Source organism: Camelus ferus, chromosome 29, assembly GCF_009834535.1.
Source record: "Camelus ferus isolate YT-003-E chromosome 29, BCGSAC_Cfer_1.0, whole genome shotgun sequence".
In the NCBI taxonomy this organism is placed as follows: domain Eukaryota; kingdom Metazoa; phylum Chordata; class Mammalia; order Artiodactyla; family Camelidae; genus Camelus; species Camelus ferus.
Genome location: NC_045724.1, coordinates 4,204,149 through 4,230,151, shown reverse-complemented (window position 1 = coordinate 4,230,151; position 26,003 = coordinate 4,204,149). Strand labels below are relative to the sequence as shown.

At 41.2% G+C, this 26,003-nt stretch overlaps 1 protein-coding gene and 1 long non-coding RNA gene across 2 annotated transcripts; one reads left to right on the top strand and one right to left on the bottom strand.

Moving 5' to 3' along the window:
- Positions 1 to 1,434: 1,434 nt before the first annotated feature.
- Positions 1,435 to 15,702, top strand: CA2 (carbonic anhydrase 2). Its single transcript, XM_032470247.1, has 7 exons — positions 1,435 to 1,592; positions 2,690 to 2,887; positions 9,699 to 9,817; positions 10,284 to 10,376; positions 11,414 to 11,476; positions 13,400 to 13,558; positions 14,904 to 15,702. The coding sequence occupies exons 1-7, from the start codon at positions 1,559 to 1,561 to the stop codon at positions 15,021 to 15,023; spliced, it is 786 nt and encodes a 261-aa protein (XP_032326138.1). The 5' UTR covers positions 1,435 to 1,558; the 3' UTR covers positions 15,024 to 15,702.
- LOC116660526 lies at positions 4,680 to 18,923 on the bottom strand. The gene is made up of 3 exons (XR_004316105.1): positions 18,584 to 18,923; positions 6,079 to 6,182; positions 4,680 to 4,814 (listed from the first exon to the last, which is right to left on the bottom strand). It is a non-coding gene; the product is annotated as an uncharacterized LOC116660526 (long non-coding RNA).
- Positions 18,924 to 26,003: the final 7,080 nt, after the last annotated feature.

The following is a 26,003-nucleotide window of genomic DNA, read 5'->3' as shown; positions in this document are numbered from 1 at the left end:
ATTTTGAGACCAATATTGCAGAGTTTTACACTAATGTTAAAATTTACCTTTTTATGTACCTATGTATAAGCAATATGATGCTAAGGCTGATAGACTTGTGTAAAACTGTGACCTGCTGCCCCAGTTTTAACTCTAATACTATGTTCTCAAAGATCAGAGCGCCACAGGACAGAAAGTCTTTCACCCCTTTGGGTGGCAAAGTCCCCTGAGGGAAGTGAATTGTGAAAACACCCCACCTGAAAACAGCCCTGACTTATCCACTTGCTACAGGAAAAACCATACCCCTGGCCCAAAACACTTTTAGGAATCTAGGAAAATGTTTTCTTTTAAAATCAGAAGGAAAAAAATGGAACATTTAGATTAAAAATGTTTAAATATAATATTAAGATATTAATCTTTATATTAATACAGCCATAAATGTGTGTGTGTGTGAAAAAAGGACCCAAAAGTCAAAATGCCTAGACCCAGGAAAGCCAATAATGCTGTCTTGCCTGAAAAATAACCTCTCTTAAATTGCTTTGAATTAGTTCTTAGGTGTGCCGGATGCCAAGTTTCCTTTGTCAGCCAAAGAAAGTTCTCATCTTTATGCAAGAAATTCTTTCTTTTACCCAATTCCTAGGAGAAAAGTAATTTTTTTAGAAGTTTCGATTGCTTTAAATCACTGTGTACTCGCGTAGGAAGTCTCTCTCTCAAATTTAATTTTTTAAAGAGAAGGAAAAAGGCATTAGGAGATGAGCACTTCATACGTGACCTTGACAGCTTGCAAGGTAAGGCGTTCCCCCAGGCTCGCCTTGGTTTGTACTGGAGCAGAAACCATCTCTCCTCTTTCTTGGTTTATTTCACGGCTTTCCAGCAGGGGGCGCGTGGTTCTCAGCCTGAAGCTGCTCGCTCCCCAGCGTCTCAAGGACCGTATCCCTATTTGCCCCAAGGTCATAGCTCCTAACCGAGCTGGTCGGCCCAGGGCCCCGGACACTGAGAAGCAAGCCCTCCGGGCTGGAGACCTCGGCGCGGGTGGGGCCGATGGGGCGAGGCGGGATGTTCTCACAAAGGGGACAAGGGATGAAAGGCACCGGGCCCGGGGCCCGAGCTGTCAGCGCGGCCGCCAGCCTCAGCGCCCGGGAGGGGGCAGGGGTGCGCGGAGGCGCTCCGCAGCCCCACTCGGACCCAGGGGCCCGGGAGCCGCCACCGCGAGCGCCGAGAGCTCGGAGCCTGGTCCCCGCCCAGGGGGCCGGGATTGAGGGCAGAGGGGAGCCGGGCGGCAGGAGAGGCGCTCCGGAACCTGGCCGAGCGCCCGCCGAGAGGGCGTTCTCCCCGCCACCGGAGCCTCGCCCGGCCCGCCCGCCCCGAGCGCCAGGAGATCACCTCCACCCGCCACCTCCTCCCCCCGTCGCCCAGGTCCACCCAGGGTCCCCTCCCCCGGGCCGCCCCCGAGCACGAAGTTGGCGGGAGCCTATAAAAGCCGGCGACGGTGCGACCCGCGGACACACGGTGCAGGCGCCCCAGCAGCCGCCACTAAACCCGCTCCAACTCCTGCCTTGCTCCGATCCACGGCGCGACCATGTCCCATCACTGGGGATACGGCAAGCACAACGGTGAGTGCGGGCGGCGGGCGGGGCGGCAGCGGCGCCCCGGGCCCCGGGCCCCGGGCCCCTCCGGGCCCCGCAGCACCCGCACCTGCTGTTCACGGCGGCCGCCCGGGGCACCGGAGGCTCAGGTGCGCCCCCGGCGCCCGCCCCGCCCGGCCCGCGGCTCCCCGGCGCGGGATGCCCACGGCGCCCCAGCCCGACCCACTGTCGAGGAATCCGTGCGTCCCGCGGCGGCGCGCAGGGCCCGGGAAAGGGGGCGCGCAGCCGCAGGCGCCGGACCCAAGGGCAGGCTTCCCGGGTCACGAGCCGGAGACCGTCCTATCCCGAACCAGGAGGAAACGAGGAAGGGTTGTAACGGAACATTTTAGTTATTGATCGCAGAGAAATTAGGGGACCCCCTTCCCCCCGACACACCCAGCACCACCTGTGGCTAAGTCTCTTAGCACTGTTCGCGGGCGGGTTTCTTGGGCTGCTTTGAATCCTTTGCACTGAGTTTTCTCTTCATCTCTGGACTTCTCATGTTAGGGCGTCATCAGGAACCGACTTTATCGGGGCTACAGATCTGGGTTCTCCCGAGCCAGCAAAATCAAGAGAAAGATGTGTCTCGTGCACCTTGAGCGTCTTCGGGGGTTTAGGGCTTCCCAGCTAGCCGGGATCCTGACCATTAAAGGAGGAGTGCCCGGGCGCGGGCAGTGACTCTGCCCTTACATCCAGTCTGAGGACAAGAGAAAGGGATTCTGATATGATGGAACGTCCTCGGATCCTAACCACAAGCCCAGTATCAGTTGCCCAGTTTCAGTAGAAGGAACATAAAAATAGCTAATATTTAAATGGCACTGACAATTTATTCTAACAGCTTTGTATGTATTGATTCTAATTCTCACTCCAACCTACATAACCTAGAAGCTCTTATTACCCCCTAAGGCAAATGAGAAAACTAAGGCACAGATAAGCGTTTTCCCAAAGGTTATTCAGCTGGTAAGTGGTGCGGCCCGAACTGGAATTGAGCAGATGGACTGCAAAACCATTGTCCTTTTCTAGGGGTCTGAGTGTGCCCTTTCTCACACACTCTGGGGCGTTCACTGGTCTCTTCTCAACCGTAGGGCCTGAGCACTGGCATAAGGACTTCCCCAATGCCAAGGGAGACCGCCAGTCCCCTGTGGACTTTGACACCAAGGCCGTCCTTTATGACCCGTCTCTGAAGCCCCTGTCTGTTCGCTATGATCAAGCGACTTCTCGGAGAATTGTCAACAACGGTCACTCTTTCAATGTGGAGTTTGATGACTCCCAGGACAAAGCAGGTCAGTGTTTAAAAAATAACTTGTGCCTTTTGGCCCATAGCTGTTTCCCCAGTTTAACAGCAAGAATCAGGAGGTGTCAGGACCCCCTTAATACTACACTCTGATAATCTTCATTAGCTTTTAGTCTCTGAGAAGTAGGCTAATTACTTTGCCGTGGCAGGGACTGTTTCTCCCTGAAAAATCCCTGGTTTCTATGTAGGGCATTGAATTGTGATATGCCTTGGAAAAGTCACAAACAGCAAGTCCCCTGGCAAGAGAGATCAGCGACGGTGAGATTTGCAAAAACTAAACTTTTAAGACTCTTTCTGACATACTTGTCTTCCAGAATTGATGCCTATTCAATATAAAGCACATCCTAGGGTGATCTTCAAGGTAGCAGTGAGAAGAGTGATGGAAAGCTGACAGTTTAAAATCCTGAAAGTCTTGGAAACATTGTATTTATGAATATTTTCTTGGCGTTGAGCTGGTGTGATAAAAGTGGCCTTACATCTTGGTATCGACCCAGAAATTCTTCATTCACAAATGGAGATGTTTCAGAGTTAGTGCATACCTGACCCCTTAATGACAAAACCAATTACCATAACTTACTTGTAGTGGAGCTGTTTACAGAACTCCCATTGAATGCTTCCTTTTTCTTACTTAGAAATAGAACAGTCCCCTTCAGACATAGTAGCAGCCTTCTTTGGCTACTGGTTGATTTCATTGCCAGTGTCCTATTTTCCTGAGTGCTTTCCTCTGAAAGGCATTGAGTGAATGGTGCTACAAACACTTTCTGTGCGATGGTAGTGGTGATGTGGGAGTGGGGGGGAGTATTGGGGCAAAAATGAGGAAAGATAGAGACATCATTCAACCATGCTGTCAAAATGGAGTAATAACCTATACTCCTCCCATATTATGTAATTGTAATTATAATCATTATGATCAAGTTGATTATTATTTTGCAGTAGCTAGCCAATGGATTCAGTACAGTTTTGAAAAAAATTCTTCCTTCTTCCCCTTGTAGGAGTGACAGTAACTTAACCTCTTTGGTTTCCTTTTTCTGAGCTGTAAAATTGGAGTAGAGTAGTATGTGTTACAGAGGAAGGATTAATTAGGACAGACGTATAAAGCCCACTGCCCCTCACCTAACAGCTTCTCCATAAATGGCCACTGCTGTTGCCAGGGCTACATGCCCTTTGCCTTTATTAGGCAACTGTTGTAGCGACTGCACCTCTGATAAGATTTTTGAAGGAAGTATTTAATTAGTTTTTAGATGACTTCCCATCACTTGATGGTATTTTAAAATTTTACTTTCATATTTTCCCAAACATCCCATTTATTATATAAAACTATGTACTGATTTTATCTATGATGTTATTACATAGTTAATAAGTTTTACCACGAATATGTCACGTTCTGATGGATTTCTACATGAGCAGTGACTGATTAGAGCTAGCCGCCTTTTTCTAACTACTTCTCCTGGTGAATGACACATACATTACCAGAGCAGCTGGCTGTGAAATAGATGAAAACCACGTGGTTCAGACAGAGGCTCAAACTCATGTCTTCAGAGTCAGATGTATTTTTCATCTAGTTTTTATTTTAAAAAAAATTTCTCCTAACAGCAGTTAAATGCAGGATAAGCTAGTCATCTTGAAGGCAGGTGGGATCCTGGTCCCTTTCCTCCATCCCCAGAACCCATGCTGGGGATACTCCAGATAGAAAGGCACTGCAAAAGTAGACTTTGATAAGTGCGACAAGGAAGTGGTCCAAGGACGTACGGAAGCACAAAGCAGGCTTGGAGTCAGCCTGAGCAGGTCAGAAAAAGACTTTTCAGGGTCAAATAAGGCTTGTGCTTGAAGGATGAGGTTGAAGGATTTCAGTGTCTGGAGGAGAAGCCAAGGACGTAGGAGACCTGGGGGACTTGAGAGAGCCATGCGGTAGGTACCTTAAAAGAGAGAGGAGCGAATGTTAGAAAGACTTGTTCTCTTTTACATATGAAAGGCTCTTTTGTAATTTTGTCCTTACATCTTCAACATTTTTTCAGGTGTTTTGACCAAACAAGGAAGCATTTTTTTCCAGAGTGCTGAATATATTAAGTGTTGATATTAAGGGAAAACACATCTACGAGATTAAAAAAACATACACACACAGCAACAACAACAAAAAAACAACAATGACAAAACATGTTTAGTTATACCATGCAGAGAAACACCCTTTAGATTTTTATTTTTAAGATCCTAGACTCTCAAGTTAGAACAAATGGTAGAGACACTAGTGAAACCCACTTAAAATAAACATAAAGAAACAGAATGCTAAAGAGTTTAAGTTACTCACTAGTCATCCCCTTCCTCGTTTGTTGGAGTAAAACTAAATGACAATCACTTAAAAACAGAAGTTGAATAAGAATCTTTGAACAATAATCATAGCTAGTATTTGGTGTGTATGTACCATGTTTTTAAAAACTGGTATACTTTTCTGTACATTTAAGTACAAAAATAAGTTTTCATTGTGGTCTCTCAATTTTAAAAAAATTGACCGTTTAACCCCTTTTTTATTAGGAGTTATTTTTATGATGTTAACATTTTTAGATATCCTTTATCTTCTACATTTAAATGCTTCAGTTCATTTACTTTCTTTATTCCCTCAGTGAGATTTCAGTCGTCTAGAAATTCTCATAGATTCAGATTTTCAAATATATCCTCAATGGTATCTTAAACCCAAACTTAAATACTTGGGTACCAGGAACTGACTGGTAGAATTTTTTGTGATGTTTAAGCTTAAGAACATTCTTTTTAAATGTGGAGTTAATAGGCTTTAACAAGAAGCTTGGGTTAAAACTCTCATCCATCTTCTAAATTCCTTTAAAAATAAACCAACTTAAATTAATGAAAAATTGTTAATCCTGTTAGGGTTTTTTTTTTTTTAATTAAAAAATAACTCTCCCTGCTTGAGATCTTTTATTACTCATTTTGTCAGGGAGAAAGGGATGGTGGTCAAATTATTAACTCTTGCTAACTTATTAACTTCTATTAATGAGTTTAAGCCTCTCCTGCTTTATTGAAAGTTAGAGGCAAATATCATTGAAAAACCAATGCTCCAATTATTGGGCCAACCTACATGCAATTTCTCACATCACTTCTGTTTTTCAGAAATTGGAATAGTTGTATCTGTATTATTTCAAGGGAGAGAAAGAAGGAATCTGAGTTTACCTGAGTTCATTTCAGGCAGACCGCCGTCTGTATGACACAGTGGATCTTCATACACGAGTCCTGCTTGATTTTCAGGGACTTGCTTTTGAAGCTGTAACATTTTCCTTTCACAAACAGTCATAAGTTAAAAGGAAACATGGTAACAGCAAATGAAAAGGCTTGTCCTTCATTAATGTTAATGGTGTGAGCAGAGCCCAAAACGTCTGTAAAACTGACCAAAGCGTTCTAAACACTGTATTTAATTATGTTCATGTCACAGTTTCTTTTTTTTTTTTTTAAACTCCCATATAATTGCCATATACCTGAAACTAAAAACTTCTGTTCTCTTGAATTTTAATTATGTTTACATTAGCAAAAATGACAGCTAAACATTCTACTACTTTAAAAGCAATGGAATGTGGGCTTCTTTTTCTCAGATTTGTCTACATTGACATTTTGTTTTTAATTTTGGTAGGTAACCCTAGGATTATTGGCCACTGCCAAAAAAAAGCAAAACAGATTTGATGAATTCCAAAGTATTCATAGAGAAGACTGTTCATCTGTGAGAAGTGTGTTTTTAGTAGACTTACCCATTTACTGCATTGGTAGGAAATCCCTCAAATTTTAGTTTTAAACTAAAGGATTACTGGAAATAGTGTATTTAGATTTTGTATTTAAGGGAGATTGTTGACATTAATTAAGGTCATTAGTTTGTTATTTGGATACATCTTATACTAAGTAATAAAGTAAGAAGGAAAAAATTTTAATGTTACATTTTTAGTTTTTAATTGGTACAGATACCTGATTTAATTCAACATTATTGGAGTAAATCTCTTAATTTTCACAAGTGACATAATTTATATAAGTAATATGTATAGGAAGACAGATTCTAATGTTATATTTAGTGCTTATTTTGTGTATATATATATTTATATATATATATATAAAAACATGTGTAACTGATGGGAGAGCATGAAAAAGAAAATCTGCTGGGGCTCTTGGTGTTGAGATTTGGATTTAAATTAAGTTTGGGGGAATAGAGGCTTGAAGGTGTTTGAGTAGAAAACCACAATGATGTATCTCCATCACTAGTGGACCACATTTCCATCATACAATAAATCACTGACTCTTCAGAACCCCACTGACGTAGCTGGGTTTTACAGAAGGAAAAAGAAATGCAGTCAGCAATTTCTTCTATTTTAAAAAATTATTTTTGCACTAGAAAAACGGATTTTATTTTAAACTGGGATAGTCTGGAAAATGACACATGTCAATCAAATTAAGTAAATAAAGCACATCCAGAATATAGCATAAGTTCCCTATCTTTAACTTTGTCTTTCGTATTTCTCAAATAAAAAGATGTCTGCTACCTTTATTAGCATTTATAGCAATTTATTATTATAACAGTGTTTCAGGGGATTTCATTGACTAAATTCCATGCTAAGAATTTACTGTGAGGTAACCAACTAGTTGAAGAAGATTGGAAATGCTACCTTTTGTAGCAATTAAACTTTAAGACTGTAATAACCTTCCCTAATTACAATGGTCTTCTAATCTACATGGCAACATAGTTTTATTTTAACAGGAGCTCAGACAGGTATCTGGGAATGACAGATTAGCTCTGAATGTGTTTAATCATTGAGCCCAGAGCATTTTTTTTTTTTTTTTTTTTAGTATTGGCAAGCCTTGTTCCATAAAAGCTCATATAATCTTGCCTAATTCTAAATTTTCTCTGAAATAATATCAGTTATGTCAGATGCTTAATATGGGTTTTTTTTGGGGGGGGCGGGAATCATTAGGTCTATTTGTTTATTTATTGTTAGGGTTTTTTTTTTTTTTTTAAATGGAGGCTGGGGATTGAACCCAGGACCCAGTGCATGCTAAGCATGTGCTCTGCCACTTGAGTTATACCCTCCTCCCCAATATGGTTTTATTTAACTGATTTTGCCATTCAGTACAATTAATGATGTTACAAACAGTTTTTATGATTGGCCAGTTAGCTGGTAGTTTTAAAAAGTTATTATAAAGGAATTAATTTCAGTATCAGTTTACTTCATAAATATATATTTTGTTTTAAGGGTATGTCATCGTGAAAAATGAGAATTTCCTCATTTATGAAAAAACCTATTTCTGGGGGGGGGAATAGAAGGCTAATTCTTTCCTTACATAATTATTAGATTCAAAAACCACTTTTACATTAAGTTGATTTGCATTTCGAGAGATGTGATTTTATCAGAATACGTCCAAATTCAAGTTTCTCAAAAGATCTGTAAAGTAACACCATGTATAATTTGTTCTCTTTTTTCACATTCTTTTCTTCTCCTGGTCTATTGTAAGACAGAGCTGGCAGCCTCAGGTTGTGTCAGGACCCATAGAAAGTCCCTACCGCCTAGAACGTCTTCCAGCCAGCGTTATCTTTTCTTTGAATAGATGAATGAGTGCTGCTTCCATCTAAGCACATTTAGGTGAAGTTGAGTCAACAAACTTTGTTGTACAGACTTTGCCCCTTGGTTTTACAAAGCCAGAGTAAGTTTGGGCTCCTTATTCTACAGAATTATAAACCAAAGCTAATAAAACACACTCACAGCCACAAATGTTCTAACCCTAGTTCTAGAGAAATAAAATTGAAGTAGTAGAACTAAACTAATTTTAAAAGCTTTTAACTATATTGATTAAATCTCATTAATATGTATGTAAGTTAGATTAAAGGCTTTTTGGATGGGATATAGAAGCAGTGATTTCTTATGATTTTAATCCTCTCTTAAGACACAACTGGTTAATTATCCACAGATAGACTGTAGTCTAAGACTGTGATTTCTAGTATGGATTTTGCTGTAACAAAGTTGCATTAATCCCAGAACAGTAGAATTGTGGAACAGTTATTAAAGTTAGAATTCTAAACGAGCACTCTGCACTGCATCTCCTAGATGGTCAATCAGCTCTCGGTGAAGTAGTAAATAACTGAATGTACCCATTTTACAGATTAGGAAGTTCAGGTCAGAGACGCTACATAAAACATTTTAAGGGTATAAAGTTCATTGGTAGCAGTGATGATACAAATTCTAAAGAATTAGGAAGCCTGTGTAAGGAAAATTGAGTTTATACTATTAAGATCAAGGGAATGCTTATTACTTCACAAATTCTGGAAGTGGAGGTTAGCAAAGCCAGCTGAAGGACAGGCATTGGGCTGTGGCAGCAGGGAGGTTCCGGGGTGCTTGCTCGTGTGAGCAGGGGACCAGTGTCCGCAGACGGCTGCACTGGCACTTCCTCAGTGATTCACAGAGGAGTTGACAGCCCCTCTCACAATTTCCTCTCTGAGACTAAACCTCTAACTCCAGGACACACCCGGAGGACAAGAGTCGCTGTCCTCAGAAAACAGGTGAAAAAAGCCTCCATCCTTTAGTCAAAACAAGTGAGGGGCAAAGAAAAAAAAACCAGTTGAAATGATTTTGTTCAGGATTTAATTTTCACAGAGTGAAAAGGTTGCTTCAGGCATAAATTTGACACTATAAAATGGGAATAAGGTGGTAATATGCAAGTATGTGTGTGTTTCATGTGCACATGTATGTATGCATATATATGTAAATGTGTGTGTATATATATATATTTGTTTTGCTTGGTTTTTTGTTTTTTGTTTTTAGTTCTGGAAGGAGGACCTCTCACTGGCACTTATAGATTGGCTCACTTTCACTTCCACTGGGGTTCGTCTGATGGACAAGGTTCTGAGCACTCCGTGGATAAAAAGAAATACGCTGCAGAGGTAAGTTACACTTTCTTTCTTCCAAAAACTTAATTTTGTAAATTCAGCTCCAACCACAGGAATCACCTCTTTTACCAAAGACCTTCACATTTGCTTCTTGTAATCTTTACTTGTGATATTAAGAGTAATGCTGCAAAAGTTTCTCTGTGACCTCCAAGGATACCATTTGCAAAAAGTTAATGGATTCAGATTGGAAGGTCCTGTTTTAATGTCCATCTAGAAATAAATTTTGTGCCTTCTCTCAAAAAGATGCAACTCTTTGTCTTAGAGTTATTGATAATACCACTTGCTTTTATGCCAAGGAGTGGATAATTAGAAAATTTTTTTTTAAGTTTAGGTTAAAAATGATCCACTTTCCCCCTTTCTTTTGTAACCTCTAGCTGCGAAGAAAAGATGCTTAGATAGTTCCATAGGCTTTTATCATGTAAATCATTCATTGTTTGCGATTCTGTCTCTCCTGCTTTAGCTTCACTTTGTTCACTGGAACACCAAATATGGGGATTTTGGAAAAGCTGTACAACAACCTGATGGACTGGCTGTTTTGGGTATTTTTTTGAAGGTTAGTTGATGGCCTCATTTCCCACCCACCCCCCATATTTTCAAGAAAGATTAACCAGACAGAACACTCATCACAAACAGGACATTCGGCAAAGAGCCTAGGAAATGCCTTTGACTCTGAAGTATTTTTAGCCTTACTTTCCATTTCGATCTGTTAGTAGCAGTAGAGATGCAGGTCAAAAGGACAGTCTGAGAGGTGCTTATTAGGTACCATGGCGATGTCGAGGTAAAGGATGTATACACGTGTGATGTGAAATGAGAAGGAGGTATGCTTTGGATGAATGCTAAGCTTCTTGTTTTTGTTTTTGTTTTTTTCCGTTCACCTTTAAGCCAGATAGCACTGTATCACGGTAGACAATGCTGAATTAAGACCAAATTTTAGAGGCGGGAAGAGCAGTTGACTCTGTATTGAAGGATTCAGGCAACAGCAGTAGGATATTAGGGTTGAACTGCCCTCTGGGCGGTTGTAAACCCAGTGGAGAAAGGTCTGGGCAGCAGATTCACGGGTCCAGAAATCACGTGTCAAGGTGGAAGCTACAGGTGTCTATGAAATCATCCAAGGAAAGCACCAAGAAGGAGAGGGCAAAGCTGCTGAGCAAGCAACCCTAAGAAACTGCCAAATGTAAGGCGTCTAAAGCTGTGGGAAGGATGCTAATTAAATGACTTAAAAGGAATACAGGAGTCAAGGGAGATTTGGGAGGCTGGAGGACAGAAGGAAAGCCACAGGAGGGGAGAATTTTTAAAAGGAAGGAAGATGATAGTGTAAAATCCTGCAAGAAGAGTGAGATAAGCACTTGACCGGGGCTCTTTGCCTTGGCAGTTGGGGGGATGGGTCCCTGGTGACGGGGAATTATAGAGGCAGAAGCAGGAGGTGGTCAATGAAAGTAGGAAAGTGTGGTGCCGGTGGAATCAAACTAAGATTGATGGGTGGCGTGGAGCCGGTGGGGGGTTTTGGTTTACGATTTGGAGAAACTTTATGATAGAGGGGCCCAAATCAAAACTGGAATACAGTATCTTTTTCCTCGTGTCTTTCTATAGATTGGCGATGCTAAACCAGGCCTCCAGAAAGTCGTTGATGCGCTGGGTGCCATTAAAACAAAGGTACAGTTGAACCTTTCTGCCATCTCAGTACGGTATCTATTTTCCATACCCCACCGGTTTTGGAAAATTCTTTTGCTCCAATTGAATAGCCTCGGTTGACGCGTGGTGCTGGGATGAGTAGTTAATAAAGCGAAAATGTTGCTTATGTGTTTATTTATCTTATCTTTGTCCAAGAGTTGATCCTAATGCTTGCATAATTTTAAGACCTGTATTAATTTCATCTTGCACCCCATCATTTGAACATCCGTATGCAAGAGTCAGACAGTCTCATGATTACAAGGAGGCTGAAAGATCATCTGGTCAAATTATTCGCTCATTCATAGGGCAGATATTTCTTGAGTGCTGACTGCCTGCCAGTCACATTGTTAATCTAGTAAATACAGTGGTGGAGACCACAAATAAGGCCCTGCTTCATGGAGATTTATATTGTGACCTCTTTGAATTCATCCATCCCGTATATAAATATCCTCTCCGCAGCATAGTGGTGTTGAAGTCATAGAGCATCTGGTCCAACACTATCATGACCAGTGGCAGCCTGGCTTCATAAAGCTCATGCTCAAATTGAAGCAGCATCTGTCTTCTGAAATGCTCACCTGTTACCCCCTAGCTTGACCCCCTTAATTCATATAGGATAAACCTGCTGTGACAATGCTAATTCAAAAAGATACCTGTACCCCTGTGTTCACTGCAGCATTATTTACAATATCCAAGACATGGACATAGCCCAAGTGTCCAATAACAAATGACTGGATAAAGAAAATATGGTGTGTGTGTATATATACACATACACACAATGGATTCAGCCATAAAAAAGAACGAAATCATTTGTCACAACATGGATGGACCTTGAGGGTGTTAGGCTAAGTGAGATAAGTCAGACAAAGGAAGACAGATACTGTATGAACTCATCTGTGGAATCTAAACAAACAGAACAAAACAAACAGCTCAAAGATACAGAGAACAGATTGGTGGCTGCCAGAGGTGGGAGGGAGAGGGCAAGATGGGTGAAAAGGGTCAGAAAGTACACATTTCCAGTTAAGAAATGAATGAGTCTTGAGGATGCAATGTACAGCATGGTGACCTACAGCTAATAATGCTGATTGCATATTTGAAAGTTGCTAAGAAAGTAGATCTAAAAGTTCTTATCACAAGAAAAAAATCTGCAACTATATAAGTTGACAGGTGTTAACTAGACTTACTGTGGGTGATCATTTCACAATATGTTTAAATACTGAATTATTGCATTGTATACCTGAAATTAATATAATGTTGTATGTCAATTATACCTCAAAAACCGCACCCTAACCTTCCTCCCACTTGACCCTATCCTCTGTCGGCCTTTCACCTTCCCCAAGGCTAATTATCTTACGTCCCCTTTAACTAGGCTTCCATGACAGTTTTCTCTTTGCAGCAGAGCTCCTGTTCCTCTCCCAGTAACTCATTCCTGCTGCTTTTGTTCCTCTGAAAGCATAACGTCCAGAACTGAATTCAGTTCTTCCGTTCTGACCGAGCCGTCAAATAGGAGAGCAAGACAATGGCTCCTCATCAGGGACATTGTCTTTGTCGTTATCTCAACCGAAAACTGCATCATCTCAGGGGCAGCAGTTTCACTTCAAACACTGGATGTGAGCAGTTAATGACTTGATGAAAACTATAAGGGCTCTTTCTAGGGGGCAGGAGGAGAAAATGGACATGTGAAATTAAGTCGGTTTCTCTTGCTCATTTCTGCTGAGCTCAATTTCCCTGTCCGATGTCTTCTCTTTAATTTCTTTTTATTCTGTTTTCTGGTGAACGTGGAATTTCTCTGGGGAAAAAAAAAAGTTCTCTGGCTAGCACAGGGGAGTATTTCTGTTTCCCAGCCCTCTCCCTCCCGCCTCCTCTGATCTTGTGTCGTTTTTAACCTGTGTATTTGCCTCGTTGCAGGGTCAGAGTGCTGACTTCACTAACTTTGATCCTCGTGGCCTCCTTCCTCAAAACCTGGCCTCTTACTGGACCTACCCGGGCTCACTGACCACCCCTCCTCTCCAGGAAAGCGTGATCTGGATTGTGCTCAAAGAACCCATCGCTGTTAGCAGTGAGCAGGTCTGTTTTCTAAAGATGGGGCATTCCTTCAGACCAGGCAGAAAGGCTTGGCCTTTGGAGTCAGACAGAGGGGTTTGATCCTCCTCCTGCTGCTTCTAGCTGCGGAACTCACCCCCTGCAACAGTGCTTAGCAAATAATCTGCACTCAATACGTATTCGTGGTTATTAACTGTAACCTTAGGCAGTTTTTTTCTTTTTTTCACTCTGAGATTGGATAAAATTGAGGATTACATGAGAAAGGTGTCTGTCACCTAATAAATGCTTTTTTTTTTTTTTTTGTAAGCTATGAGAAAACTGAGGCCCAGAACAAAGAGATTTTGCATTCAAGGGTACATAGGTGTTGGTGATAATTCCCAGCCTCCTGCTCCCTCACCTAAGAGCTTACTGCAGTTTTATTTATGTCAGAATGCATTTCGGAATTCTGACAAAGATGAGGGTCATCCTTTGGAGAAAAGTAGCTATTAAAAGTCACTCCAGGTGGCCTTAGCAGCTTAGAGCAGACACACATACGTTTCCTACACAGGTACATTTCCTGCAGTGGTGTCGTTAAGTGATCAGTGCACTGCGGCAGTTGACTGCCATGGAAGCAGATTTCCTGGGGAATGACCGAGGGGATATTACTGGACCAAAGAGATCAGGTTCAAGCCTATTGATTGATGGGGAGCTACACTGCTTCCCAAACCACCCTTCTTCACTTACATCAAGTTTACTTAAGGAAAGAGATGTGCTCCTTTGTAAAAACAACCTCAGAGAAGGAGACCAGTTGCCTTTGTCCCATCATTGCTCCGGGAACTGACACAAATTTATCAGGGAATAAAAATTAACTAACGATAAGGATTTGAAATCCCAGCCGGGGCAAATTCATGTCTGTTTCTGTAGATTTAAGCAGAGATGTTAGATGATCATTTGGCCCGGTGCTTACAGATCCTGGATCACAGGGTCTGATCATCCAGATGCTGTAGTTTATCTTCTCTGGGGCAGAAAACAAAACTTTAATTTGGATTTAAAATTGTTATTGTTATTTTACTTCTCAGAAGTATTTGACAGGCTTTTTGATGTGTGATTGTAAGAATTAAGAGGAAAAACAAACTCACTGAAAATTTCCTTCCAAATGACAGCAAGATTTTGTATGTATTTGACAGAAATGGATTTGTTAGATAAAAGTATACACATATAATCTCTATGTAATTATTTATCTATTGGGAATCAAGTTACATTTTGGACATTGATATGTGGTACTGTGAATGTTGGGGAATCTATTTCAAGAGACAACACAAGCACATAATTGAATACCATTGTGACATGTTTCCTTTCAGTCTTTCAATCTTTGATTTTTGTCTTTTAGGTGGCGAAATTCCGTACCCTTAGCTTCAGCGCGGGGGGCGAACCCGAGGACCCGATGGTGGACAACTGGCGCCCGACTCAGCCATTGAAAGGCAGACAAGTCAGAGCGTCCTTCCAGTAGGAGGGTCCCAGAGCCAGGGTCCGATGAGGAGTGTTTGGGTTTCCCTTTAGCTAAGCGCAAATCTACCTTGGTGAATTGGACCCTGGCTGCTTTGAGTCTGATTTTCTAGGCCCTTCATCTCTCACTTGACATGATTACTACTAAAATGTGAAAACCTAGACCAACTGAGATGCTTGAAGAATTGCTGGGATTGGGGCTTTGCTGTTTTGGGAGTGGCCTTTCTGTAACAGGGAATATAGTATAAGGAGTAAGAGAATAGCCTTGATTTTGTTCACAGCACGTGGAGTGAGGTGCACTCACACCAAAAGGCTGTTTTTATAACACAGGAAAATAAAATGAGTGCAAATCCATATAATGAGACAGACTGAACTGTGCAGAATAAATCAGGTGAAACAGTCATGATGCTATCTAATGTAAACCTGATAAAGAAAATGTCCATGATTCCAAAATAGTATATGAAAGAAAAATTTTTTAATTTTTATCTATTTGCAGCAATGTTATCTTAAATAGGAATTGTGCTATAATTTAGAGACTTTTGAATTTACAGAGCTGTAAATGAAGTACTATCTTAAAAATTGTTATAGTTGTGATACAGAGTATATTTCCATTCAGATAACAAATCATAACTTCATAAATATTGTATTTTAGATATATTCTCTAATAAAAATCTGGAATTCTATTTGGGGTGATTTTATTTGATGCTGGGCAGTGGGTAAGAACGGAGGAGCAAATTTCTCCTTTTATCATTCACATTAATTCATTATTAATAATAAGCCATCATCGTTGGCTTACTCATAACTGAAGGAGTCTCCGTAATGGGAAAAACCCAGGTCATGTATTGTTTGCCAAGCACTGTTTTAAGTGCCTTCTGAGCACTCACTCATGTGATCCCCACGAGGATTAATCCCGCAAAAGAGAGAGGAACTGAAGACATCAAAAGCAGGAGGAGGGAAGGGTGGGCGTCCTGAATCAACACATGCTCCTTGGACAGACAATAAATAAAAATCCATTTAATTCAAAAAGTGAACCCAAGTGGTACCCAGAAGTAAAAGAGTCATTTGAACCTTTGGAGGGTACACTCTGCCTATTACAGCCAGGAAGGAGAATGGATGGATGAAATTCCAGTCTCCCACTAGTATGGCTGCTTTGGATTTAGCTCCTGGCCCCAACCATGGGATGCTCAGCTCATGAGTTATCCTGGGAAGCCGAGTTTAATACATGGCTCAGGTTCCTCACTTCAGGGAATAAAAACTCTTTGTTACTTGAGATAGAAAACTCTCTAATCTTGCTCTCACCTGCTTCCTAAAGAATTAAGCTGAGTTTTGTGTAGGAGAAAGATCACAAGCTTCGGAGTCTGATGATTTGTCTTAAATCCCAGCTCTTCTCAACCTCTCTGATCCTGGGTGTGCAAAGAGGATAACACCCAAAATATTCATAATCATATGAGGTAGTGTCTTGGGTACAAGAGGTGGTCAAAAATAACACTTTTTAGAGGGAAGGGTACAGTTCAGTGGTAGAGCTTAGCATGCACAAGGTCCTGGGTTCAATCCCCAGTACCTCCAGTAAAATAAATAAATAAATGACCGACCTAATTACCACCCCCCCCAAAAAAACAAGAATTAAAAAAAAAAATAAAGTAGAAGTTAAAAAATAACACTTTTTAAATATTTTTTTTGTGTGTATGACTGTCGACTTTTCTTAGTCAAGAGAAAAATGTCAACAATTGGGTTCTATATATAGATGGATTATTGTGTGCTTGGTACATAAGAGATGATCTCCAAATTCTGCAGTGAAAACATTTTGTATCAGTCTCAGCTGGAATTACATTTAATCAGAAGATACCAATTTTTTTCTTGAGAAACAAAGAAGTTTTGTTGCATTTGTAATGTGCCACAAATTATTCTAATTTATACCAGTGCTTGTCAAATGTTCCATCAAAATATTCCTTAAAACAGAGAAGGATATCCTTAGGCACAGTTTGAAGCTAACCATTGCTTCTTTAAAGTCTCATGTTTTATTAAATTTATTCAAAATTTCTCTTCTACTCTTTATTATAGCCACGTTTATTTTTTTTAGTACAAACTGTTTAACTGGCTTATTACAATTAGTAAAATTAGCACTGGGGGAATGTTTATTCTGCAACTTACTGTTCTCTCTGGTTATCAGGTATTTCTGCAGGGACTCAGGTGGCCCCAGTTGGAGAAGGACTGATAATGTGATTTTGGGAGGCAGGAAAGAACAATTGAAAATTAAATACTGAGGATTTTGATTATATTCATTTCTTCAAGGAGAAGTGTTAATTTTAAATACTGTTCACCTTGATACCTTAATGGATATCATAATTGGAATTAGTATGTTTAAATTTTTAAAAGTATATTTGAATTTTTCTCCTGCAGTTAGATAACAGGATCCTAACTTAATTATTCACCCTGAATTAGAGTGGGGGCGGGTAACATAAATGATACTGTAGCAGGCAGAATAGTGGCTCTCCAAAGATGCTTACATCCCCAAAATTGTGAAGATGTGACCTTACCGTGGTAAAAGAGCCTGGCCTTCCCTTGGCCACCTGCTGATAGACTAATGCTGATTAAGCCACTAGAAAGTTTCAGATACATGGAATACTTAACTTTCTTTAATATATAAACTTTGAGTTTGAAGTACAGTACTGAAAATTAAGTAGCAGTCAGTATATATTAAAAGGGAAGCTTTCATCAACTTGTCTTCAAATTTAAACTTACTCTTCATATTATCAGAGTAAGTACTATTTAAGAGAAAACCAAAGGACAAACAAGAGTGAGTTCCTATAACCAAAGATGAACAGCATCACCCTGGATCGCTAGATTCACCATTTTTTTTGTACTAAGAAGTGCTTCTGTCCCGGTGGTGAGGGGCAGGTGACTATAGAAGACCTTTGTATCTGCCTGTCCACCTGCGGTGGTACCATGGATGTATATTACACAGAGTAGTAAGCTTGATTTAAATTCTTTATTTAGTTGTATATTATCTGCTCCACTTTCAGTTGGATCATGTGCCATCTCTTGACCAAGCCAGTTCTTAAACTCTGGTAGTATCGTTGTATGCAAATTCCCAGCTACAGAAGGGCTGTTGCTTAAGAGACTGTTTGCATGGGAAGATTAATAGCACTGATTAGCTTTCTAATATTTTTCACTTTTTGAAAGGTTTGTTTTTTATGTGATTATATTTAAAATGTTATTAAATCCTGAAATAAACTACCTTCCCTATAAGAGATAAATAGTGCTTAAATATGTCCACAAAAAGTAGCATCATTACATTTCACCTAGGTTTTTTTTTTAATTGAAGTATAGTCAGTTTACAACTGTGTTACAATTTGTGTCAATTTCTGATGTACTGCATAACATTTGTCATATATATATTTTTAATAATTGGTTTGAAGGAATTATTAGGAGACCTCTGAAGGCTCTGATACTGAAAGGTTCATGTGCCACAAGTAATCATACCACTCCCTTCCTATGTGTGACAGCCTGGGGTTGGGGGGGTCCCTCTGTGGGATTTGGGAGAGAATCACTTCATGAGGTTACCTGATGGATGCAGAGCAGCATGGTGGCTCCGATGTCGAGGACTTGTTTCACAAGGAGAGATGCCTGGAAGGAGGTTTAGGAAGACATCCCCAGCGCTCGGCAGATGGTGGCCTCCGATTGCATCAGGTGGAGAGAGTGGGTCCTGCCCCCCAGCACACTTGCCTCCACCCGGGCAGGAACTTCCGGCTTCTGCCATCTAAGCCGGCAGCCCCAGGCATCGGAAAATTTCCTCTGCACACCTTTGGTCTTTGGATGTTTTTAGACAGGGTATTGTTCCTGGACCTCCTCTTAGAAGAAGGATTCTGGCTCCTTTGGCAGAAGCCAGCATGCCCTCCCCAAGCAGGGCTCTCCAATGCTCAGCTACCAGAGCGTCGTCTTTCTCTCCCTCCTTTCACCCCACCTGAGTTTCTCCTCTGTAAAAGCTTTCAAGTCTGCATTCTTTGTTGTCTGACATATCTTCTCAGCAAGTTCTGGCAGGAGGAATGATGCCTTTCAGCCCTGAGACCAGTGCATATATAGAGAATTCCAAAAACGTTTTTGTTAAACACACAGAATATTTTTCTTTTTCTTTTGAACATATAGCAGATATTGTGGATTGCACACTTTGCAGCTGACTCGTGAAAAAGGCACTTTAAAAATGAATGAATAGAGATAATCTCTCTAAATGGATTTATGTTAAATTATACAACATTCTTACATAGCATCTGTTTTCTATACATGAGATAAAATCATATTCAATGACAATTAAGGTCCATGTGTGTTTCTGATGTGTGAGGTCCTTTATTTATAGCTCTCTTGCTGGGCCACCTAGTTTTTTCAGGAGCCAATAATGAAGCAGGATTTCCTGCTACATCTCTTCCCATGTCACTCCCGATGTGAATACCCTCAAAAATAGGGAGAAAAGTCAAGTCTTGCTGGACAATGCAAACTGAAGTTATAAAGAGAAAAGAACTGAGGTTTACATCACACGGTGCATAGCATTTCATGACCTCTGTCCTCAAGTACTCTGCATCTCCCTGGGCTGTGGTCCCCAGTCCCTGCAGCTTCCCTTGGGTCTCATTTTCTTCTCTATTTCTTTTTCCTTTTTTTTTTTTAAGTATTTTTTTCTTTTTTTATTGAAGTATAGTAAGTTTATAATGTTGTGTCAATTTCTGGAGTACAGCATAGTATTTCAGTTCTACATATACATACATATATTCCTTTTCATAATCTTTTTCATTATACATTAGTACCAGATATTGAATATAGCTCCCTGTGCTGTACAGAAGAAACTTGTTGTGTATCTATTTTATATATAGTAGTCAGTCATCTGCAAACCTTGAACTCCCAATTTATTCCTTCCCACTCCCCAATTTTTATTTTGTTTGTTTAATTTTTTGAGGGGGGGAGGTAATTAGGTTTATTTATTTTAGTTTATTATTATTATTTTTTAATGGAGGCACAGGGCTTGAACCCAGGACCTCGTGATACTAAGCAGGCACCCTACCACTGAGCTATACCCTCCCCTTCTCCTCTTTCTAACATAGAACAATTTAGTGCCATCATCCCTCCTCCCTCCTCATACACACACACACACACACACTCATATGTGTATGCACACATAATGCACATGTGAATATGCGTGCCCATCAGCATACACACACAGATATCTCTCTCTTAATACTGTATGACAGATAACCATGCTAAAGGCCAGCAAAGTTTCCAGATCCACTCTCCATATAAGTGACAAGAAAATCACACATATTTATTTTTCTCATCACTATTTTTAACTCTTCTATCACACAGGTATTATCCTTCATGCCCTCAACACAGTAAAGTCAAAGTTATTCTTCTTTTACAAATGGAGGCTTGAGGGCTCAGGGAGACCAGGAAATATATCCAAGTTCCCACAGCAAACAACACAGAAAGCTTTATGTTCATGCCTCCACTTAACTGCATGAAGGATGCTACCTGACTGTTAGCCGATGGAGGGGCCCCAAATTAGGAAGGCCACTAAAGTGTGGGTTCTTGCCGCTGGCTGTAGAAGAATTCACACAGCAGAGGCAGAGGGACGAAGTGAACAGCTGATTTATTGCTCAGAAGGGGAAATGGAAGGAAAGTGCTTGAGTGGGGAGAGGAGAAGATAAGTGCTCAAACAAGGAAGAGGGGCTCAAGAGGGGAGCTGTCAGCCAAGGTGGGCGGTAAGGACAGCTCTGGCCTGGGCTGGACCACATGGACTTTTATGGGAGGCTTCCACTATCATGTCCTCATTCCGTGTGTGATGGAACCAATCAGCCTTGTTCAAGTTTTTCAGTCCTTGTATGGGCTCTGCTGGTGGTTGTCATGGCAACTGTCAACTGTCATGGAGCTGGTGGGTGTGTCGTTTAGGATGCTAATATATAATGAGCACATAATGAGGCTCAAGGTCCACTGGAAGTCAGATCTTCGACCATATTAGACTGGGCTGTAACCAGTTCTTGTTTCTTCTCTGCAGCTGCCTCCTGAGACAGATAAAAGTAACTGGTTTCTGTCTGAAGGAGGGTCAAGATATGATCCTGGGGGGCAACAGCCTTGGTAACAAAAAGGAAAGCTGCTTTTAAACAGAATGCCTGCAATCTGGTGCACCCAGCATCCCCCTCAAAAAACCACTTCCAAAGATTTTGTTCAGCCATGAAAGCTTTATAAGGAAATGAAGAAATAATCTCAGTTAATCGTTGAGATAGGGGTCAGAGTCACTGACATCCCCCAATGCCTGCAGGCTTGTCCTGGTCAACTGTGTGAGCCTGCTCTTCTATGACTCAGGGAGGCTGGGAGACTTCAGCTTTTCTATAGACAAGAGGCTGGGGTTGGGGGAGGGGGGCCCACAGGGTCCTGCTCCCTTTCATGATGACCCAGGGCCTGTTCCCTGCCTTGGTCAACTCCCAGCCCCAGCCCTGCCTTTTCTCTAAACTGCTAGGTTTGGGGGGAGCCAAATATGAGGAACAGGGTTCACCAGGTTGGGCTGGGCAGCCTTGCGGGGGAATTTGAGAATGTGAAGGGGGCCAGGCTTTGCCAGCACAAGGCCTGCCTCAAAGCAGAGGCTCAGCTAGACCTCCCACAGATATTGCTGAATGAATGAATAAATGTGTTTAAAAGTCAAATGTAATGAAAAGAGTTCTGAAGGTGGATGTCGGTGATGGTTACACAACCATTTGAATGTGCTTAATACTACAGAACTGGAAACTTGAAAATGATTAAAATGATCAATTTTATGTGGATTTTATCACAGTTTTTTTAAAAAGTCAAATGTAAATTCCTTTTATCTTAGCCATTGTTTCATTATTCACTTCTCCCCTGTCATTTGAAAATAGGCATATTTTCCACAAAACAGATAATTACAACCTGGCTAAAAGATGGATAGGGCCTTAGACAAGACTGTGGCATGAATGTGGGTTGGATTTAAAGGCAGCAAATGTTGTGGTTGATTATAATGGCTTCTGGAATGTGACTGTCTAGATTCAATGCCTGGCTTTTTGTTTATGTATTGAGCCAAGTTATTTAATCTGTTTAAATCTCGTTTTCCTCATCTGTAAATTGAAGGTTCCACTACTAGCGTCACATAAGATTTTTGTAAGATAATCCATGTAAAAGAAATACTATCATGCTTAGAAGACAATCAAAAAGATCAGGTAGGGTTAGTAAGAAGCTATAAACCCCGAAAGAGACACAAAATGAAAAGCCTTCAGTATTAGCCCAACCCAGACCAGGCTGCAGCTACCAGCATCTATGAACGATTTAATGCACCATCTTTCCTCTCTTTCTCCTAAGTATCGGGACACCATCTATACTGCATTTTTGGATGATGCTCCCAAGAATTCATGTGTGTCCCGATCACTCTGGGAAGTAAATACTACATAGATAAAGAACAAGCATTTTCCCCTTTGCTTTGAAATCTAGAAAGCCCTTATGCAACCAGAAGAGGAGATAACAAATCAATTTCAGACTGGCATTTTTGCTTGTCTTACTTACCTCACTGGGGGAAATTAACTACTCCTGAGAGCATTTTCTTAGCTTATCTTAGCCTGCTGTGATGTGAAAATGTAACTAGCAGCCTTGAGGAAAAGGATATTTGATGGGCATCATTGTTATCCAGAGGGTTTGATAGGTAAGATACCAGAAACACATAAAAACGAAAGAAGTTTAGAGCAGGAAGTACAGCCTTTAGCGTCCGACTGAGAGATGTTTTTCCAATGATGTGACCTGAACAAGTTGCTTAGTGACTCAAATCTGTTCCTTCATGTGTTAAATGGTGATACTAAATAACAGAGGGTTAATGTCAGAAGTAAATGGAAATCATGCAATCATGCTCAATATCTTGTAATAAACTTTAATGAAAAAGAATATGGAAACAAATATATGTATGTATATGTATGACCGAAACACTATGCTGTACATCAGAAACTGACGCTACATTGTACACTGACTATACTTCAATTAAAAAAAAAAAGATACAGATTGTCCAGGTAAAACTTCTATCACCATGCCTGGCTCATGGCAAGTGCTTGATAAATGTTAGCTGAGGTTATTAAAAATTCACTGACTCAACCACGTGGAAATCCACTGGATTTTTTCCAGCCCTCTGGAAATGCATCACCAAAGAGGCCACTGACTATATGCTGCCTCCAACAACCACATTGGGGCTTTTCACTTCAGAGCATACATCCATCAGGCTGCGAGCCGAGTGCAAAGTCTGCGTCTTCTGGGTATAACTTGCGGAACACGCGCCATGACAGCGCCAAGGATGGACACCATCCAGCCAATAAACGGTTCATTAACTGTGGAATGGAATGAATTTGTGAAGACACAGTATCTGATGCCTTCCTTGGGGTAGAGATAGAGCTGCCAGGCTGACATATTCCACCATTTATTTTCTCAGCTGATCTTTTAGAGTTCCAGAAGCACTTTTTTGGGTTGCACCCAAGCATTTTCACCACCTTTCCCACTGTGCCAGTGAGCAAACCTTCAGTGTTTTGGCTTAGTTTTCATTCGCCTGCCTCTTGGGTAAATATCCCGAGGAAGTATAAAAGTTGTTACAGCCATCAGGTTACAGTGTGTGTTTTTTATTTCATGCCATTGTCCTGGAAACAATGAATAGTATTTATGTATAAAAGACAATACATTGACTTTGAATGTGTACTTGTAAGATTGCTATGTCCAAATTTGCATAAAAATCAGGAAACATTTACATTAACGCTTACATTTTTGATGCTCCAACATTACCTGATAGACTTGCTGAAAATTTGGTCTGCGATAGATTCTTTCTCTCCAAATATTTCTTCGGGCCTGATGGGTACATAGGTTTATTAAAAAAACATGTCTTGGGAACAATATACTATTATTGCCTGCTAATGGAGCAGAAAATCAGACATTCCTTGTGGGCAAACTCCATAGGTGACGGACCCCTGAAAGTCTCTGATTCTGTCTTTCGATCACTCCTGCTCCCAGTGAGGCAACAGGAAGTCTGCCATTGCAGTTGGGGCTGGGCACTCACTCACATCGCTGGTAGTGCTGTCAACCTGGCCAGGGCTTCCAGCTTGAGCCTTGATGGTCCCACGGCCTGAGCGCAGACCTCATTCAATTCACACAGGCTGCGATGCTCTTGGGAAAAAGGGGAAGGGTGACCACTTCCCCTATCTATGCATTATACTTGCTTGGGGCTGTCCCACCCACTACAGAAGTGCCTGTGCTCACACACACACCCCTCCACACAAACACAGACAAACACAGATACACACACCACACACACACACACACACACACACACACACACAAGTCATCATCTCCAGGATGCTTCCCCAGCACCAGGGCTGTTTGGCCTTCGTGCTGTGGGCAACTCAGGGTCCAGACGTCATCTTCCCTGGGAGCGTTTTTCCTTCCGTGGTTCATTCTGGTTTTAATCAAGTGCCACACAGTTTGCGTGTTTTTGTAGACTTGAATCCCAAAGTGGTCAGTGTTTCTGTGTCTTTTCCAGAGGCAGATTTTCAGCTCTTAGCAACACAAATTCATCCTAACAGGCATGTGAGGTGTTGTCCAGCTCCGCTCCTCCACACATGTGAGCTCAACATTCCTGTGGATTCCTTAAGCGAAGGGGATTCCTAAATCCACTCACCAGCAGCAGCTCACCCTCTGTATTAGTTGGTTTGGGCTTCTATTCGTACAGTACCACTGGCTGAGTGGCTTAAGCAAGACTTAACTGTCTCACAGTCCTAGAGGCCGGAAGCCCAAAGTCAAGACCAAGGGCCAACAGGCCCCTCTCCTAGCTTCTTGGTAGCTCCTTGACTCGTGGCAGCATAACTCGAACACTCTTGGTGTTCCCCTGTGAGTCTGTGTCCAAATCTCCCCTTTTTGTAAGAACATCGGTCACACTGGATTAGGGGCCCTCCATACTCCGCTATGACCTCATCTTAACTGATTATGTCTGCAACCACCTGATTTCCAAATAAACTCACATTCTAAGGCACCGGGGCTAAGACCCCAACACCCCCTTTTTGAGTGTGTGGGGAGAGACATAATTTAACCCTAACACTACTCAAATGTCCTTTTGCATAATATTTGTGTTCAATGACAAAGTGAAATTACATTCTTCAGAAGTTCCTAAATATCTCCTATTCGGACACACACTTTAATTATTATTACTACCTTCTAAAGGACTTTATGGAACATACAGCAAGTTTTAATCCCTGCAGCAGAAATTTTGTAAAAATTAAAAAGAAGAGGGCAGCAAAAAAGTGCACAATTTAGAGTTTCCATGTGTTTATGTTGTACGTAAACTTACGTCTCTCACAAGAGGCATTTATGGAGTATTTGTGTGTGTGCCAAACTGAAAAAAATAAACACTCATCAAGCTATACTCATGTCCCGAATGTCTTCAGATGTATTTTGTTAGAAACCTTCATGTGAGTCTCTTGCCCATCTTGTGTGTTTCACCAGAGTGTTTGTTATTTTAGCACCTCAGTTACAAGTCATGCTCTTCTACAATTAGGGCAAAGCTATTTTTACATATATCAGAATATGACCTATTGCTACCAGGGTATCAAATTTCTATACTCTTAGGTAAAATAAAACTCTAATAGGTTTGTTAGCTAAAAAAAAAAAAAGTGCTTTTTGTAGAAAGTAGTGCACGGATTTGATTTTGTGTCAATTCACTGAATCTCTGAGGAGAAACAATTCATTTTCCAACTTCTCTCTCAAGTGTCTAATATTCCTGCGCATCTAGATTTCAGATGTGTTCCTTTTTAAAAAGAATTCTGAATCGACACTTCCTACAATTTTCCCTTGCTCTTCAAGGACAAGAAGCAAAGCAGCAGACTTGTACTGAAGTGACCCGGGCAGAGCGTTAGCCAAGCTCTACACTGTTCTCACAAATTAAATAGGATCATTAGGTTAAAGATCACAGGACCCA